At 38.1% G+C, this 18,614-nt stretch overlaps 1 protein-coding gene across 1 annotated transcript in view; it reads left to right on the forward strand.

The window, feature by feature from the left end:
* The window catches only part of loxl2a (lysyl oxidase-like 2a), a 59,151-nt gene that overhangs the window by 28,846 nt on the left and 11,691 nt on the right, over window positions 1–18,614 (forward strand). Inside the window, exons 4-8 of the mRNA XM_017719474.2 lie at window positions 1,246–1,454; window positions 3,992–4,208; window positions 9,423–9,606; window positions 14,449–14,600; window positions 15,091–15,258. Of these exons, the coding sequence (XP_017574963.1) occupies window positions 1,246–1,454; window positions 3,992–4,208; window positions 9,423–9,606; window positions 14,449–14,600; window positions 15,091–15,258 (930 nt within the window). The remainder of the gene's footprint in view (window positions 1–1,245; window positions 1,455–3,991; window positions 4,209–9,422; window positions 9,607–14,448; window positions 14,601–15,090; window positions 15,259–18,614) is intronic.

Below are 18,614 nucleotides of genomic sequence, written 5' to 3' on the forward strand. Positions count from 1 at the left end.
TGTCTTCAAAGGTGATGTTTGTAAATTATATCTGTTCTGATTGGTTGCTGAACTTAGTGCCTACATAAAGCACTCTTCACACTTTAGTGTGAATGGGCAGGGCTACACTGCTGTAGGCTGAATATGGACATATATAAATGTGTACTGTCATGGTAATGACACATTTTTATTTTCAAAATTTCCTCTATAATTCAGTGTGTGAGATGTAAACAGAGTGATTCAGAGTGGTTTGTTGTGAAATGGTTCAGATCTCTTTACTGTAGTTCTGATAGGAAACAAATATAGACATTTTATTTACTATCCAAAACCACCAGTAACCCAACATGTTTTATATGGAATGTTGATGATGGGGAAAATAGTGGATCTGAAAAATCTGAAATAATAAGTTTTCTTTTGCCTCACATCAACCTGCATGAATCTCCAAGATGAATGGATTTTAAAACTACATTTTAGGCCGAAATCTTCTGAAAAAAAAAAACTGTTGCAAAACAACATAAAGGAAGCATATTGTACAACCCGAATTCCAATGATTTTGATGCCTGCAACACGTTCCAAAGAAGTTGGGGCAGGAGCATCTTTACCACTGTGTTACATCACCTTTCCTTTTAACAACACTCAATAAGCATTTGGGAACTGAGGACACTAATTGTTGAAGCTTTGTAGGTGGATTTCTTTCCCATTCTTCACTTCAGTTACTCAATAGTCCGGGGTCTCCGTTGTCGTATTTTGCGCTTCATAATGCGCCACACATTTTCAATGGGAGACAGGTCTGGACTGCAGGCAGGCCTCTTTTACTACAAAACCATGCAAATCATCATATTCTGTTTTTATTTATGTTTTACACAATGTCCCAACTTAATTGGAATTGGGGTTGTAATAACTCTCTGTGAGGGAGCTTTTAGAGGTGGACGTCTGGTTCCTATCACTACCACTGTGAACAATTCTGACTCGGTAAGTTTCTCTAGAGCAGAGCATTTTACACCAAACCATTTGGATTGACTGCTTACATCTTAACCATTAATTATGCAGGAATTTTGGAAAACAGTGGTGTAATTCCCCTGTAAGACAACTAGGTAGATGGTTGTTGTGTTTTGACATGTTTTCTACTCAAACCTGTCTTGGCTGATTCATAAGTTTTTTTGCAGAAATGTTCTTTGAAAATATCTCTGCTTGTGTTAATGAGTTACAAGAGTGAAATAATCAACATGAAGTTCTAAAATGTTAACTATTGATCTTCTCTCTCAGACTCTGGATGTGCGGGTGGAGGATGTGCGTATCCGGGCAACGTATTCCCAGCGCAAACGTGTTCCCATCACAGAGGGCTTTGTGGAGCTGAAGGATGCTGGGAAATGGAGGCAGATTTGTGATGAGGACTGGAACATGATGAACAGCCGTGTCGTATGTGGCATGTACGGTTTTCCTGGAGTGAAGGGTTTCAACACGAGAGCCTACAAGTAAGTGTTTTTTCTTGCTCCAGCACAGGGATTCTTCCCTGAGAATTGCCACTGAGTAATGTATTCCAGGTTGGTCAGACACTAGAGGGTGTAGTTTGGCTAATTAATTGGCTAATCAGTGTAGCTGTGTGTCATCCACACAGCAAAGCAAACTAACACCATCTTTACAGAGAACTGTAGTCAGTGAAAGTAATTGTAGTTGTACCATTGAAAATCATTGGGGTCCTAGAACAAAACCCTGTGGGACACCATGCTAATTTTTTGTATGTATAGAACCTTTTACATAATAACTTTTAATAAACTGATATTCGCCAGTCAGATACAACAGTGACCAACCACATGTTTCTTTGCAAAGTGAGCACAATTAGGCCTGTTTGATTAAATTTTGAGCAGTACAGTTAGCACTGGTGTAAAACACTATAGTAGGTTTATTTTTATTATTACTATTATTATTGTAGCATGTTGTACATGTGGCACTACAGGTGCTGTTTTGTCTGTTACAACTTAATAAATCTCAGAAAACTGAAATATTGTCATGCATATTGTGTATCATGAACAGGTTTTGCTATATTGCCTTGCTCTATTTACATACAGAAGTTTTTGTTATACAACACACCATACAAGTGAAACTGAAGTGATCTGAATGTATTAGTTGCTGATTTAAATGGGGACTATAAACTGTGTGCCCTAAAGCTATTAACTTATTCTTTTTCTTTGATTTAACCATGCATCCCAAGCTGTTTCTACATAGTCAAAATGAGTGGCACATTAGTTTAGTTTCAGGTTTTTGCTGTAGCTCAGTGATAAATTATGATTCCGACTTGAAATTGTGCTTTTGTAGAGATAATGAAGCTGAGACGATCACATTCCATTTATTAGCTACTCCAACATTCCTTTCCCCTCATTTTTCTCCTGAAGTATGAAAACAAAACAGATTCCCTGTCTGTGAAATATGCAGTTCTGGGCTGAAAGACTGGCACCGAATGGAATGTAATACTTAAATTTTTCAAATCATTTGAAATATGGGAAATATGCAGGTGTGTGGTGATGTGCTGGATTAAATGAGCCTGAAAAGGGTTAAATAGTGCAAACGTTTTCTCACAAGCCAGAAAAGACAAGTTTAAGAAACCAGATCATCAGATGAATGTGAATGTGAGTGGGGTCTGTTTGGCTTCCATCTAATCTTAAAGTAACATTTATGTGCCATTAAGACACTTAGAATGAACTTTGTTCCATGTTTATAGAGAGCACTATTATGATACAGTGTCACGACATGTGGGATAAGAGAGGAAAGCTGTGCAAATAAAATTTTTTACTATTGCTTTAATACTTACTTTGAAAAAGTGACATCTATCTATCTATCTATCTATCTATCTATCTATCTATCTATCTATCTATCTATCTATCTATCTATCTATCTATCTATCTATCTATCTATCTATATACACTATATGTCCAATAGTATTCACTCGTCTGTCTTCACACACATATGAACTTGAGTGACATCCCATTCTTAATTCATAAGGTTTAATATGATGTTGGCCCACCCTTTGCAGCTATATCAGCTACAACTCTTCTGGGAAGACTTTCCACAAGGTTTAGAAGTGTGGTTTTGGGAATTTTTGACCATTCTTCCAGAAGCAATCAGACACCGATTGAACGAGAAGGCCACCAAACTTTACTCTTGGCACAATGCAGTAAGACAATTACGGATTGCCAGATAGAGAAGTGTGATTTGTCACTCCAGAGAACACTGCTCTAGAGTTCAGTGGTGGTGCTTTACACCGCTGCATTTGATGCTTTACATTGCGCTTGGTGATGTAAGGCTTGGATGCAGCTGCTCAGCCATGGAAATCCATTCCATGAAGCTCCCTCCTCTTGAGCTAATCTGAAGGTCACATGAAGTTTGGTCTGCAGTGATTTACTCTGCAGAAAGTTGGCAACCTCTGTGCACCATGCACCTCAACATCCGCTGACCCCACTCTGTCATTTTACGTGGCCGACCACTTCGTGGTTGAGTTGGTACCATTCCCTATCGCTTCCACTTTGTCATAATATCACTGACAGTTGACTGTAGAATATTTAGTAGCGAGGAAATTTCACAACTGGACTTGTTGCACAGGTGCCATCCTATCACGTTACCATGGTGGAATTCACTGAGCTCCTGAGAGCGACCCATTCTTTCACTAATGTTTGTAGAAGCAGTCTGAAGGCCTGGGTGCTTGGTTTTATACACTTGTGGCCATGGAAATAATTTGAACACCTGAATTCAATGATTTCAATGATTATCTATCTATCTATCTATCTATCTATCTATCTATCTATCTATCTATCTATCTATCTATCTATCTATCTATCTATCTATCTATCTATCATATATATATGATCTCAACTCTGCTATCTTAGGTTTTAGCATGCAGTGTACCATTACATGACAGATATCTTTCAGTAAAGGTTTTTTCATCATGTTCCTAAATATTCTGAATCATTGAATTTCCTGTAATCAGATTTGTTTTGTTGTGTTGTGTTCCTCTCAGGCTGCTGTCTCAGCGCAGGAAGAAAAATTACTGGGGTTTCTCAGTGAACTGCACAGGGAACGAGGCACACCTGTCCTCCTGCAGGATGGGTAAAGTGCTGAAGCTGGTGGGGAACAGTACGTGTGTCCGCGGGATGCCTGTGGTAGTGAGCTGTATTCCGGGCAGAGCTTTTGCCCCCACACAGTCCTCTGGCTTCAGGAAGGCCTACAGACCCGAGGTACAACACAAACAAACACAAACACACAATGTAGCCTGCACTAAATTACATTATACTTGTCACTATGCTCTAAATTAAAAAAAAAATCATAACACAACACAAATGCAAGGTATATTCTGAGCGCTGCAGCTAGGGGCACTGCAGCTAGGGGCACTGCAGCGAGTATTAACCTGCTCATAGACTGGACAAGAGAGACTAAAACTGTTCTTCCTCAGAGAAGGTCATCTTCACATATTCTGTTTAGCCTTTTTATAATAATCTTTTAACATCCTTACAACAATCTTATAATGAGAAATGATGATACATTGACTGAAGTAAACAGGTTTACGCTAAAATAAGCTAAGCTAAGAACCACGAGAGGCGATTTTATCACAGGGAAAGGTGTTCTTAGGTACGACATGAAGCAGAGTAAAACTACCCCGTGATAAAATCACTCTAATGCACAGCCTCAAGTGGCTTATTGCTTTTATAAAATGACATTCAATATGATCAAATACAATAATTTATTGAGTAATACTCATATAATAATAATAGTAATAGACATAAACAAGTATTCCACCAAGAAATATAATTCCTTCAGAGTATAGTTTCGTTGCTAAGCAACTGTGGACCTCATGAATGAGGGCAACATTAATGAATTTTAACTTTTTGTCGTAACAATAAACATGATAACACAGCACTGTTTAATGCAAAAACCGTAGCTCTATAAGTACTTTTTGGTCACCAAATTACCTCCGTGGTTATTTAGCATCACTGCGCTGAATCTCAAATGTCTCGCTGCTTCCTACATAGTGCACTACCTAGGAATTTAAATATTGGCTCCTGCACCTCAGAGGTACATAATATAGCTACAAAATAGTCGTTTGGGATTCAGACACATCCATACTCCATTATTTAGGAAGTACAAAAACATTTGGCATACATCCAGGGTTTTAATTACTTCTCACCATTCAGTTCTGCAGTTTAGTTTTTGTGATGAAGTCATATAGCTGTGTGTATATCGGGGAATTTACAATGGCCTTGAATATGGCTCAGCCAATCAGATATTTAGGACTGGAACTATCCATTTTATAATTAACATTAAGCTACTTAGATCAGCTTAATAATAGAAATTGAATAATACAGGGTGGGCCATTTATATGGATACACCCAAATAAAGTGGGAATTAGTTGGTAATATTAACTTCCTGTTTGTGGCACATTAGTTTATGGGAGGGGGAAAACTTTTCAAGATGGGTGGGGACCATGGGGGCCATTTTGAGGTTGGGCATTTTGGATCCAACTTTAGTTTTTTCAATGTTAAGAGGGTCACGTGACACATCAAACTGGTTTTAACATAACATCCATATAAATGGCCCACCGTGTAGAAGAGTAATGATATATTAATAAGAATAATAGAAACAGAATAATAAAAATGAAATAACAAAAAAAGGAACAATATAAATGTATTAATAGGAGTAGAATAAAAACAATGGAATAATATAAAAAGAATAGCAAAAAAGGAATAATATAAATGGAATCATTAAGCCAGAATAACAAAAAATAAAATAATAGGAGTAAAATAGCAAAATAAGGAAGAGCAGAAAAGGAATATAATTGCATTAATAAATTATTTTATACATTGTAGAATAACAACAATGATACAATTTTAAAGTTATAGCAAAAAAGGAGTAATATAAATGCAATCATAGAAACTATAACAAAAATATGAAATTCTCAATTATAATTCTGATTATTTTATCTCCCTTTATAACTGTTACAGTAACATTAGAATGCATGCCGAGAACATCAGGACTGTGTGCTTTGCTGGATGTTGATAGCTATACTTGCGTACATGTGTGAATTTATTCTAACATTAGAGACATGTAGAGCATTCCTGACTGTCCCAGTCTTGTTTAAAGATTTATGTTTAAAGTTTTTTTTTGTTCTCTAATCTGTTCCAAGTACCTTAATATTAATCATGATAGTTCTGGTGTTAAAATCTGATTGGCCGAGTCATGTTCAAGGCCGTTATAAATTTCTCAATCTGTATTTCTGTTCATGAAATGACCACAATACACAGCGATGGGTGATCGAACGTTCTCCTTGTTCGAAAATTCTTTTATGCCAAAGTGTGTGTTTTATCATATTTTATGTTGGATGCCATTTTAAAGCAATAAGCCATCTAAGGCTGTGCGCCACAGTGATTTTATTACAGGAAAGGGAATTTAACTCTGCTCTGCGTAGAGCATTCTTCTCGTGATTAAACATCATATGGCTTATTGTTTTAGTATCACAGTGTTTCCCACAAGCAAGACCTGCACTATCTATATTTGAGAGCATTTAGGCACAATCCTTTAGATCAGAGCAGCTTGAAGATTCTGACAAATAAACTTTTGACTTGTGCTGTATATGAGAAAAGGGGGAACGTTCCAGTGAGCACATTCACTTACAGTATCTGCTGAATGCTGACATGTGCCTATGTGTGAAACACTCTTTTCCATGCATTTATTTCTGTGGAAAGAAGGAGAAACCAGTGTAGACTTTCATGTGATGTCATGGGAGCTTCATTTTACACTTCTAACCACAGAACCTCAGATTCTCCCCCGTCCTGCAGCTGCAATGTGACTTGCATATTTCAGATAGAGAAACTATAGCTAATCTGTCATCTTTCCCATGAATCATCCCTGTTTTTTCCTCTGTAATGCACGAAAAGTCACAGCAGTTCCCATACAGCTTGGCAAGCAGTGCAGGCTTACACAGTATATCAACCCAACACCAGGACTTCCAGGAAAATGCTTTGAACAGTCAGAAGATTATGTAAGAGATGGAGGGTCCATGAGGATATGGAGCCTGTGGATGGCGTTGAGGGCCATGATTAGATGTTTATACAGCAAGTTGATGTGGATTTCATGTTTATTCAGCATGTTGATTGATGAATCTTCCAGCCAGACACTGTCATCTGGAATAGCTCTACAAGGACTGTTGGCCTACCCTGAATAAACAGCTTTTAAAGAGGGGTTCATTGGTCCTGTGGAGCTGAAGCAGGCCTTAAGCTCTGCATTCATATCAGACTGTCCTGAGGTCACTTTCTAAAGAGAAATTGCACCAATTCTTCTGATTTCCTCTGTAATTAAATGGTTATGGTGTAAACAAACTCAAACAGAGTGGCTTGAAATGCCCCATTCTAGAAACTTACAGAGTCAAAGTGGTGGTGATATGAACCAGACGTACATCTGTAAAAGCTCTCTCATGGTAACCTGTGACTGTTATGTGGTAACTTGTTGCCCCCCTAAATGTAAAAAAATGTGAAGGAAAGCCACCTCAACAATATTGCTTTGCTAACTTCTGCTAGTGCCCAAATGGGATTTATAATAGTATTATTATAATTCTGGCACCCATGAGCATTTTTTGGCCATTTTAGATTAAGCACAGACATTCAAAGCTTGTAAAAGTCATTTAATATTTTTTTATCTACAGCTTGTAACAGACATTCTCATATATCTGAGCTTATATGTGGCTATTTTACAGTGACTCTTTCAGTAAAGAGTTCTGACATAGAGCTGTCGCCGCTGATTTACATTCCTATCAGCAAACCAGAACATGCTTAGACTATGGCTAGTATTTAAAGTCAATGACATATCTATAACATCCATAAAGACTGGAGTCATGCTTTTGATTAAACTATTTCCATTGTAATTGGAAGTGTGATTGATTGATTCCTCTGTTACATCCTAATTATGTTAGTAGTTAATCTAATGTGTAAGTCTAGCTCCTGAAATCTTAACCAATGGGAGAGCTGGCTCTAATCCTGATTGGATAGTTTTCTTTTGAGCATCGTTGTAGTATTGCTACAATACTGTGTTACAGTGTTAAAATACGACAAGCGGGACGATTATTTTAAATAAACTAAACAAAGAATAACAGACTTTAAGAATAAGCCATCTCACTTAGAGCTCCCTGAGTACATAATGCTAATGCCAGCTAGATCTTTTGAGGTTAAAATAGAATACAATATAAATGAATAGAATAGAGTAGAATAAACTGAATAGAATGAAATAAAATAGAATGAGATGGAATAGAACAGAACAGAACAGAATAGAATGGAACAAAACAACAGAATGAAATGGAATAGAATAGAATAGAATAGAATAGAATAGAATAGAATAGAATAGAATGCCTTTAATGCTCTTCAAAGAAGCCAACACCAGCCTGCTGTGAGCTGCTGGAATCGCCGACTGGCACTGATCTAGAATCTCACTCTCTCTGCAGAGGATCAGTAAAGCATTTTTAAACCCCAGCACAGCACTGGAGAGATGGGAACATTTAAAGTATACAGTACCGATCATACAGTCCGCAGGGAAAGCCCAGCCAAACCTAGAATGAAGCATAAGCCACAGTGATGATCTGCACGTTTCCTGCTGTTCCGTGATTTCCGGGTAGAGAAGTTTCATACAGAGTTGATTATAGGACTATAAAAATTTGCTGTGATGAAGGCGGTAGTTCAGCTGCACCAAGTTCGGAATGACTCAATTATAATAATATTCAATAGCACCTGCTCATTTTTGCAAAAAAAAAAAACCAATCCTCTGGTTTGGTGTATTATTTTTACTGTCCATATCACTCCATTCTGTTGTAACACCATGGAGCGAGGAGGCGGACACATGTGTGGAGACAAGTGAGGTTTATTATGGGCAAATCCAAAATCAGGGTCAAGACAGTCCAGGTTCAAGTGACCAATACGTAGAGCAGGAGGGACAGACATAATATAAATAAACAGGTACACAAACAGGACCAGAAGAAAAACATACAGCAAACCTCAAACATCAAACAGCAAACAACAGCACATACATCAAACAACAGTCCAAAAAAAGACCAGCAACAACACAGGGGAGAACACAGGGCTAAATACAAGAAGGCTAACAAGGGATAACAGGACTCGGGTGAAAACACAGGTGGAAATAATCAGGGGTGGAGTCACAAAACAAGGGGCCAGACAGGGGATCAAAACAAAAAGCACGTGGACCAGACAAAAACAAAACACAAACACATGGACAGGACTGGGAGGGAGTTGTGGTGAAATTTGTGATTTCATAATCTTAAATTGTCGAGACCTATATACTATTATGTTCTTATTTACACTATTGGACCAGCTTCAGTTATGAAGACAGCCTGAAAGTTTTTTATCGTACCTGCACTGTTTAGTGGATCCTAGAAAAATGTTTGTTTATCCCAGCAACCCCTGGTGCGTCTGCGTGGTGGGGCAAACATAGGCGAGGGTCGTGTGGAGGTGCTGAAGAACGGAGTGTGGGGGACGGTGTGTGACGATAACTGGGACCTGAAGGCCGCCACAGTGGTGTGCAGAGAGCTGGGCTTCGGCACGGCTAAAGAGGCTCTGACTGGTGGCCGCATGGGGCAGGGTGAGTATCTACAACTGCGCCCTTCACATATTTAGATAAGAGGTGTTCAAACTGTAATGTGCGCCCATACTGGTTTTATGAAGAAATTTAATTTCTAACTTTGTTCTATTTCGTGATCTGGAATTTTGTCATTTTTTACAACCCGCTTTATTCTGTTTATGAATTTGTGGTCAAATTTAATTAAATTTGTCATGGTAACAGATCAGATAACCACTCTTCTACAATTTATCACTTCATTTACACAAAACATGCTTTGTAAATATGTATATCCTCGCTGTTTAAAGAAAAACATGTATCTCCAAAAATGTTCTTAACTTTCAATGTACGTTAATATAAAGAGGTTTTATTCCAAGTGGTTTTTGAGCACTTTTGTTGATCCATTCATTAATTTTTCACACAGTATTTTCATGCAGCTGTCATGCATAAATAGTGCAAAAAAAACAATCGACAAAAAAAGCGATGAGGTTTTGTTAGCGTGCAACAATATCCTGCTGTATTTTGCATTTTGTGAAGTTTGTTTTGCTGGAGGTGGAAGGGGGGAATTGTCTGAATACATCCAGCTAATATAGAAAAGGAAGAAGAATTTCATGCTGATCGAAGGTGTATCCACTTTAGCAGATGTTAGCTGAGGCTAACTGTGAATAAGCCGTTTTGCTAACTCCAAAGCCCTGACTCCAAAATACATGGACTGCCTCAGTTGTAAAAGTCACAAATAAAATGATACACAAATAGAAACTGACCTAACTCATAAGCAAGCTAATGTTAGCTAGCAGAGCTATTTCTTTGGAGAGCTAATCAGCTGTTACTGTACGTTTTATCACAGCTCTGCTTTGTAGCTAGATAGTTAAATGATATTCTTATGGACTCCTAGCTATTCCTAATACCAATATTACTGCTATTAATATTAGTGGTATAATCACTTGTAGGTAGTTTGACCAGAGGAGGATGGGTCCCCCCTGGTGAGCCTGGTTCCTCCCAAGGTTTCTTCCTCAGTTCTGAGGGAGTTTTTCCTTGCTACTGTTGCCACTGGCTTGCCCACCAGGGGGTTTCTGTACATTCTTACAGTCCTGTTAAAACTTTGTCTTTTCCGAAATTCTGTAAAGCTGCTTTGTGACAACATCCGTTGTAAAAAGCGCTATACAAATAAATTTGATTTGATTTGATTAAATAATGCTAGGGCTAGGCTAGCTCCCTGTTGTGTGTAGTGGAGACACCTAATGTTTCAAAATAATAGTGTTTTCTTCATTATTTTACAATAACTGACCATATTAAAGACTAATCAGGTTCATTTGGAGGGAGGCAGGGTCATTTTTCAGCAAAATCGGCTTTTCGCACCAAGAAAGATGATCATGAAGCTGACTGTTGAAGATAAATATCAGCACAGAGCTGCTTTATGGCAAACTAAACCTCCACAGGGAGTTTTCTAAATTGGAGAATAATAATGAGAAAATGCCACATAAGAAGGGAAAGTGTCCCTAAACTTTTGATGCACCGTGTATATCCACATACAGTGGCAATATGATGGATCACAGAGCCAGTTTCTTTGAATTATTACATTTTAGACCAAGACTTCCCGCTGTAACTCACTCAGGCTGATCTGTGTGTGTGTGTGTGTGTGAGAGAGAGAGAGAGAGAGAGAGAGAGAGAGAGAGAGAGAGGCTTTAGCTAAAAATTCACACACTGAACAGAAGCAGCAGTGAGGATTCTTGAAGCTGCAAGTCCAGCTGCAAACATCTGCTCCCGAAACACGGCCAACACATGCTGCATATTATCACTGATGAGATCTGTAAAGTATATTAATGTAACAAGTAATGTTCACACAATATATTCATGCTATACTGTAAATGGCAGTACTTTAATATTAGGAAAGTATTATTTACTGTCATTAGACAAGTGTGTGTATTGAACTTGAACTTCAAAACTGATCTACTGTTTTACAATGAACTATTTACATGAATTATAATCAGTCCATAGACTTAAAATTTTTAATTGTGTTAATTTTAATTTTGTTAGTTACTTAATAATTATTGGGCACTGAATTATTTTAGTGGATACTGAATAATTCATAGTAGTTGCTGACTAATTCATAGCAATTGATAAATAATAGGTTTTAAGATAATAACAGTGTTATTAGTATAATAATAAGTGATTAAGTCCCCTCAATCTATGAAAACAGTTATAATAATGAACACTGAGCTGAACTTCAGGATAAACATGTTAAACTGCAGAGCAGTGGGCGAGCGCTACTAAGAAAATATTCTTATTTCACCAGGAGGGATTTATCGTGTTGTTTTGCTTCCAACTTGGCCCTGCTGGTGTTTTCAGTCTTCAGCTTTCAGCTCTTAAACCCAACACCTGTTTAACATATTACAGTCAAAAGACAAGTGTCACCATTTTACACATTTTAGAATAACAGTGAATACAACAGAATCATGAAATTTTATATGAAACCTTATTTAGAAATACAGTGATAAAAAGGTGTTAAACACATATAAACCACCAGAGATCATTTTCCAAAAGGACTGATGATGCTACACAGGTGTCTAAACGTATTCAGACAGTCCTTCTAATAAGTGATTCAGGTGCTTTAAGGTCATTGCTAACACAGCTTGGATAATCTCCATAGAAGAGCACTGACCAATAGAATGGGACATAAGGTCACCTGTTCATGTTAAAAAAGTATATAACGAAAAAAAGAACTGAAAGCATGTTTAAGCCGCAGAAACTTTGTTAATAACAAATATGGAGAAAATCATAAAGTAGGCTAAATAAAAAAACAAAAATAGAGAACTGAATCCCGACGCCCTGAATCCCTGAACTTCTGTGTTACTTTTCAGGTCCGGTTATAATCTTAATGTGGGTTTATGCACTAAAAACAATTATTCATTTCTAGATGACCATCTTCCAACCTCTCTTTATCCCTTAGAATTAAACAAGCTGTTTTTGTTCCTATGCCTTTCAGCAGGCTGAAACACCCCATATAACTTCAGTGTGAGTGGGAGGGGCAGAAGTGCTGTAGGCTGCAGCTTAGTTCATCTCCCTTTAAGTCAAAAAAGTGAGGTCCCTAGAGATTCTCAACCCTAATTAACAGCTTTGATTTCAGAAGAAACGCTGCTATCTACAATCATTTGGCCAGATAGTGTAAAAGATGGTTTGTCAAGGGTTCCTTAGTAAAGAAAATGGTTCTACATAGATCCATTAACCCCCAAAGAACCTTTTACATAATTAAAGGGTTCTTTGCATGGTGAAATGGTTCTTCAGATTGATGGATAATGTGCTGTACTTGGTTCTATATCAAACCTTTTGGAAAAGGGTTCTATATAGTACCTAAAAGTGTTCTTCTATTGCTACAAGATTGACAATGTAACAATAGAAGCGATCTTTTCATGATGCAAAGAACACTTTAATCATGCAAAGGGTTCTTTGAGTGTTCATGCTTCTATACTACAGAGTCATTTTCTTTATTAAAGAACCCTCAAAGAACCACTTTTGTGTACAGTTGCAGTGGCTGAGAAACAAGTTACTTTTTGAGGAGCAGGGTGAAGTCAGAACAAGCATTTATTAACATTTAAAATATTAATTTTGGAAATAAACTCATACAAATACTCTCAAAGCTCTTCAATAAGTTCCTAAATGTTCTTGCCATGGTTCTAGGAAAAGCTTTTAATTGGTAGACAACTTTCTTTGTAGAACTGTCCATGGATGGGTTATTTAGGGAACCAAAAGTGGTCTTTCTGTGGCAATGAACCCTTTTTGGCACCTTAATTTTTAGAAACTTTAGTGTTAGAAACTTGAAGTATTGAATTTGAAGTATTGAAGTGGTAAACATTTCTATCAGGTTGTTCTTAAACTCATGTAAAACGTATATCTAGTGAGGTGGATCTTTAGAGCGCTGCTGTAACCATATAGAACCTCGGTACAGTTTATGTTCCTAGACTTGTTGGGTATAAAGCTGTCTGAGACTGTGGAGTGTTTGCCGTTTCTTTATTATCATAAGTGCTTGCTAGTATCAACAGCTGCACTCTGGAGATCATTACTCAAAGTGTTCAGTTTATTCTTACTTAGCCACAGTGAAAAACACTGCTGAACACTGCCCAGGCCAAATGGATGTAGCAGACCAGAGGGAACCATGCCCGTTACCATGGAGATGCCGTTTACTCACACGTGGGTCACTCTCCTCTGACTAATGTGTGGAGAACTGGAGGGCGTCCCGTGTGTCAGTGCTATTTCCTGCTGGAACTGAAACCTACACGTGTGTGGAATCCCTCACTGATTGATCCTCAGTGTCCTTCAGCTGTATTTCACAAGCACAGAGATCAGCAGCATCTTCAGTTCTCTTATACACAAACATTAAACTCTAAATGCACTTCAGTTTTCAAATCTACAGAAGTTAGACTTTAGTGTGTGTTAGTAATAATTATTGCAGACACTGAATAATTCATAGTAGATCCTGAATAAATTCTAGTAGATAATGAATAATTTATAGTAGATCCTGAACAATTCATAGCAGATACTGAGTAACTGATTTTAAATAATAACTAAATGATACATTGGCGGTTTAAGTAATTAAGGCCCTCAGTCTCTGAAAACGGGTATAATAATAAAGATGAAATTCAGGATAAAAAATGTTAAACTGCAGTGCAGTGGGCAAGCGTTACTAAGAGAACATTCTTCTTTCACTATAAAGGATTTATCGTGTTGTTTTGCTTCCAACTTGGCCCTGCTGGTGTTTTCAGTCTTCAGCTTTGAGGACTAAGACCCAACACGTGTTTGTACTAGCTATATATATATTTTATCTCTGAATGCTGCTGTTGAGCTGTATGTGCCTATGTGTGTGTGCAGGAATGGGTCCGGTCCACATGAATGAGGTGGAGTGTTCAGGCTTTGAGAAGTCGCTGACGGGGTGCTTCTTCAATAAAGACTCTCTCGGCTGCAGCCACGAGGAGGACGCTGCTGTCCGCTGTCATGTCCCTGCCATGGGCTTTCACAACAGGGTTAGATCACCAGAACATTTACCATGATACATATACGTGATACTTACGCATGAAAAACACATTACAGTACAGAGCATCAAACCTGTTCTCCTGTTCTCAGACCCCAGTCTGCACTGTGAGGCTAATGAAGCTAACAAATAATAATCTTAAACCCCGCCAACAAGCTAGCCTCAAACTGTGTGGAGGTGTTTAGCGTCTCTCATAGACTCATAGACTTGATTATGTGGTTTCTGACACTGTATGACTCACTGTTATCTATAAACATGGACCAAATTGCTGATGGTTGCTGTTGCTACTGTTTAAACTACATACTTTTCATTTTTATACACAGTTTGTCACAACATTGATAGCTACATTAGCCTTGTAGCTTCAGTGCTAAAACAAAAGAAGCAAACATGTCATGGCTGATTGACTACATTTTGTTTAGGAGGGAAACACTGTGGGCTAAATTTGACTTGGCTTCTGTAAACTTTGCAAATCTCCTCCGCAGCTACGTCTGGGTGGAGGCCGGAACCCATCTGAGGGTCGTGTGGAGGTTCTGGCTGAGAGGAACGGCTCGCTGGTTTGGGGGACGGTGTGCAGTGAGAGCTGGGGGATAATGGAGGCGATGGTGGTCTGCAGGCAGCTGGGACTGGGCTTTGCCAACAACGCATTCCAGGTAGTTCACAGGAGTTTATTTCTGACTGTATGCTCTTATAAACTTCTGTTTACAATGATATCATAAAGATAGAGATGGTATCCATAAATTCCACTTCTCCATGCTGCATTCAGCAGCTTCATACCAGAAAAAGTGGATATTCTGCTCTTCTTCGGAAATTGATTTATCAGAAATTATTGCATTTAAAATGCAATAGCATAGTTCAGAAAAAGACAATAAGATATTGTCCCTGAGTCAACCAGCTCTGACATATATCACCAATAGGAGAACAATAAGGCTCAACATTGACCAATAGAACATCATCATAGTTGAAAAATCACCATTAGAAGGACAGCATAGCTAATAATCTACCAGGCTGGCTGAGAATCAAGTCAAACAGTTTTTGTCGTATAATCTGACAGTAGCACATAGCAACATACGCGTACCATGTAGTCTGATCCAGAATTAGAGATTTTATTGACATCTTCTTACACACTGGAGCACATTCAATTTGTATAGCAGCTATTTGTGCACAGTTTTCAAATGGAGCTATAAATCAACTTCAGATATATTTAAACAAACCTTACAGTAGACTGGATCAGATTGTAGCTTTAAGCTTTACAGAAAGCCAGGTCCAAGCCCCTAGAGAGCACCAGAATTCAAATAAAAGTGAATCTGCTCTACTGTTTGCTGTGTGTGAGCTCCAGTATTTAAAAGCTATAGTGTGGGTAAGTTAACAGCGTGATGCGGTTTAAGAGACCCCTCGCCTGCCCTTCTGCAGCTTTGAAGTATAATTAGTCCACCTTTTGGTCCACGTAGACACTGTTGACATGGCTTGCTGATGTCACAGGACTGATTTCTGACCACTGTTGTGAAAAAATAAAAGGCCAATTTGGCCTAGTTTTAGCCATGTAAGAGAAATAATGATCATTTTACGATGGTTAGCTCCGCCCACACACTCTGATTAGTCAGAAAGTCAACCTGTGTTGTTTCAACTTATAGCACATATTTACATCATTACACCAGTTACCAGGTGCTTAGTAACAATGATGAGCGCATGCTCTGGAACTACTTTTTGGGTGGAAGAAATTGCCCATTTTAAAGTCGCATATAAACAAAGTTCAAGGCTTTGTTGCTTTACTTTTCTTTGTAAAAAAATTCTGTAGGAGCAGCGCTGGTAATGTGGTGAATAAAATTACTGCTGTGATGATCTACTGCAACCGAATCACAGCCACGATAGGATTCACCATGCCACATACTGGGTTCTACCTTGGGCCAAAAAATTAACAGGACATTTCGCGTCTAAATGTGCACTTCACGTTCATTGTTAGATCTCACTTTAGTTTGTTTGGCTACAGTATGCTGATGATTCACTGTGAAAATGATGATGCAACAGACTATTCTAAGTAAGCAGAAAGATCTTCAGTTATTTTGCATGTGAATACAACATCCTGCTGGCAACAGGGCATGTTTTCGAACAGTTATAGCCATTACACTGCGATAATGGCAGTGGAATAGTTTAATTAGTGGTTTAGTGAGAGCCTGGCAGTGCGAGGCTAAGACATTAATAATGGAGTATTGGTTCGGTTTGGAGTTTTATGAGTGGAAACTGGACAATGCTGAAGTTGCTCTGCAGGCTATGATGGAGTCTCATTATCATGACTGTGTAAAACTGGCCACAATTGGAAGGGAACATTTTGCAGCTGTGATGGTAAGAAATCACACAATGGCTCAAATTTCACTCTTATGTTGGATTCAGACGGTTCGTCTGGATTTCTAACATTCTCAGAGCAGTTAAACAAGATTGCTTCAGTAATATCTTATCATAATGTTTCTGGAATATTGTATTCTTGAAAGCACAACTCTTTTGGTCGAAAGGTACTTTAAACACCTGAAAGGTTTGAGCTCTCATCCTAGCACCCTTAGCAATGTTAGCGCAAATGTTTACATGTGTGATGTGGTTTTTCCTGTAAATAAACCTCATAAATCTTTAAGTACTGTCAGTAACATTGGCATCAGAGGTGTGTGAAGTATCCTAAACCCATCCTCCAGTAAAAGAACAACAGTAGCAGCTCAACAAACTACTTAAGTACTGACTCACTAGAACTGCAGTGAAACATCTTTGAACTTCCAGCATCTCTCAGTGCACAGCCTGCTCTTCCTGTAACTGCTGAAAATGTGATTGTATAAATATGAATTATTTCTGATTTCTGCTCAGACATTTTGTGGAAAGTGCAGATTCTAAACTTTCAAACTGTACCACACCTCTGTTTGTAAGTAGAAGCTGAGATTTTATTATGATTTAAATTTTGATGAAAAGTACAGTTCAGTCTTGTTTTGTGCAACTTTTTTTTAAACTTTTTGTAAACATGTAATTATTTGACTGCATTTGAGTAGCACAGCACAAGTGAAGTTATTGTAAACAGACACAGATGGTGTGTTAATTTGCACTGCAAGAAAGATGTTCTTTGCTGAAGGTGGGATGGAGCTGGAGCTGCTCCTCACGTTTTGACCACCCGGATACAGATAGGAAAATATGGGTATTAAACAAAATCTGGACCCAAAGACCTGAGTGTTTCAGCAGACTGAGGGGGAGAGAGAGAGAGAGAGAGAGAGAGCTGGAGCATGTGGAAAATATGAGTTTGGGGTCCCCCCAGAGTTTATAGTTTAGATATAAGACTAGCTCTCACTCACTGTGCATGGGGGTCTGACTCATCACCATGGAAACAAACACAGAAGCAAACCAAAACACACAACAGTACAACATCACAAGCTATCATAGATAGATAGATAGATAGATAGATAGATAGATAGATAGATAGATAGATAGATAGATAGATAGATAGATAGATAGATAGAATCAGTGTAAAAACAAGTATAGAAGACAAACTATCTGTGCACATTCTGAATGTGTTGTAATGAAGACCAGTTCTCTACGCACATTCAACCACAGCTGTTAGGGCAGCTCCCTCTAGCTATGAGTAAATGATATTGCACTTCACCTTTTCAAAATATAGTTGTAACTCTGCCTGTAGTGGTTAGAATATGTTACTACAGTTTTCCAGTATGAAGTGTACTTATAGTGCTCCCTCCAGGGGTTCAGGAATTCTGTCACATATTACATTATTTACATTTTTGCAATACGCTCCTACTTTTGAATATAAAACATGTACAACATATGTATGTGTGCAACATTTCACTGCTTTTGGAACAAAACCTTGTATCTCCTTTTTTTATATATTTGTTCAGTTTTTGTCATAGTTTGAAAATGTCTGTTGCTCTTTATATTGTGTGAAAATTTCACAATGAACAGACCAAAAGAAATGACCCAAAATGACTTAGAAAAACATCTGGTTCCACTGACTTACATTAACAGT

The sequence above is a fragment of the Pygocentrus nattereri genome, chromosome 18, assembly GCF_015220715.1.
Source record: "Pygocentrus nattereri isolate fPygNat1 chromosome 18, fPygNat1.pri, whole genome shotgun sequence".
In the NCBI taxonomy this organism is placed as follows: Eukaryota; Metazoa; Chordata; class Actinopteri; order Characiformes; family Serrasalmidae; genus Pygocentrus; species Pygocentrus nattereri.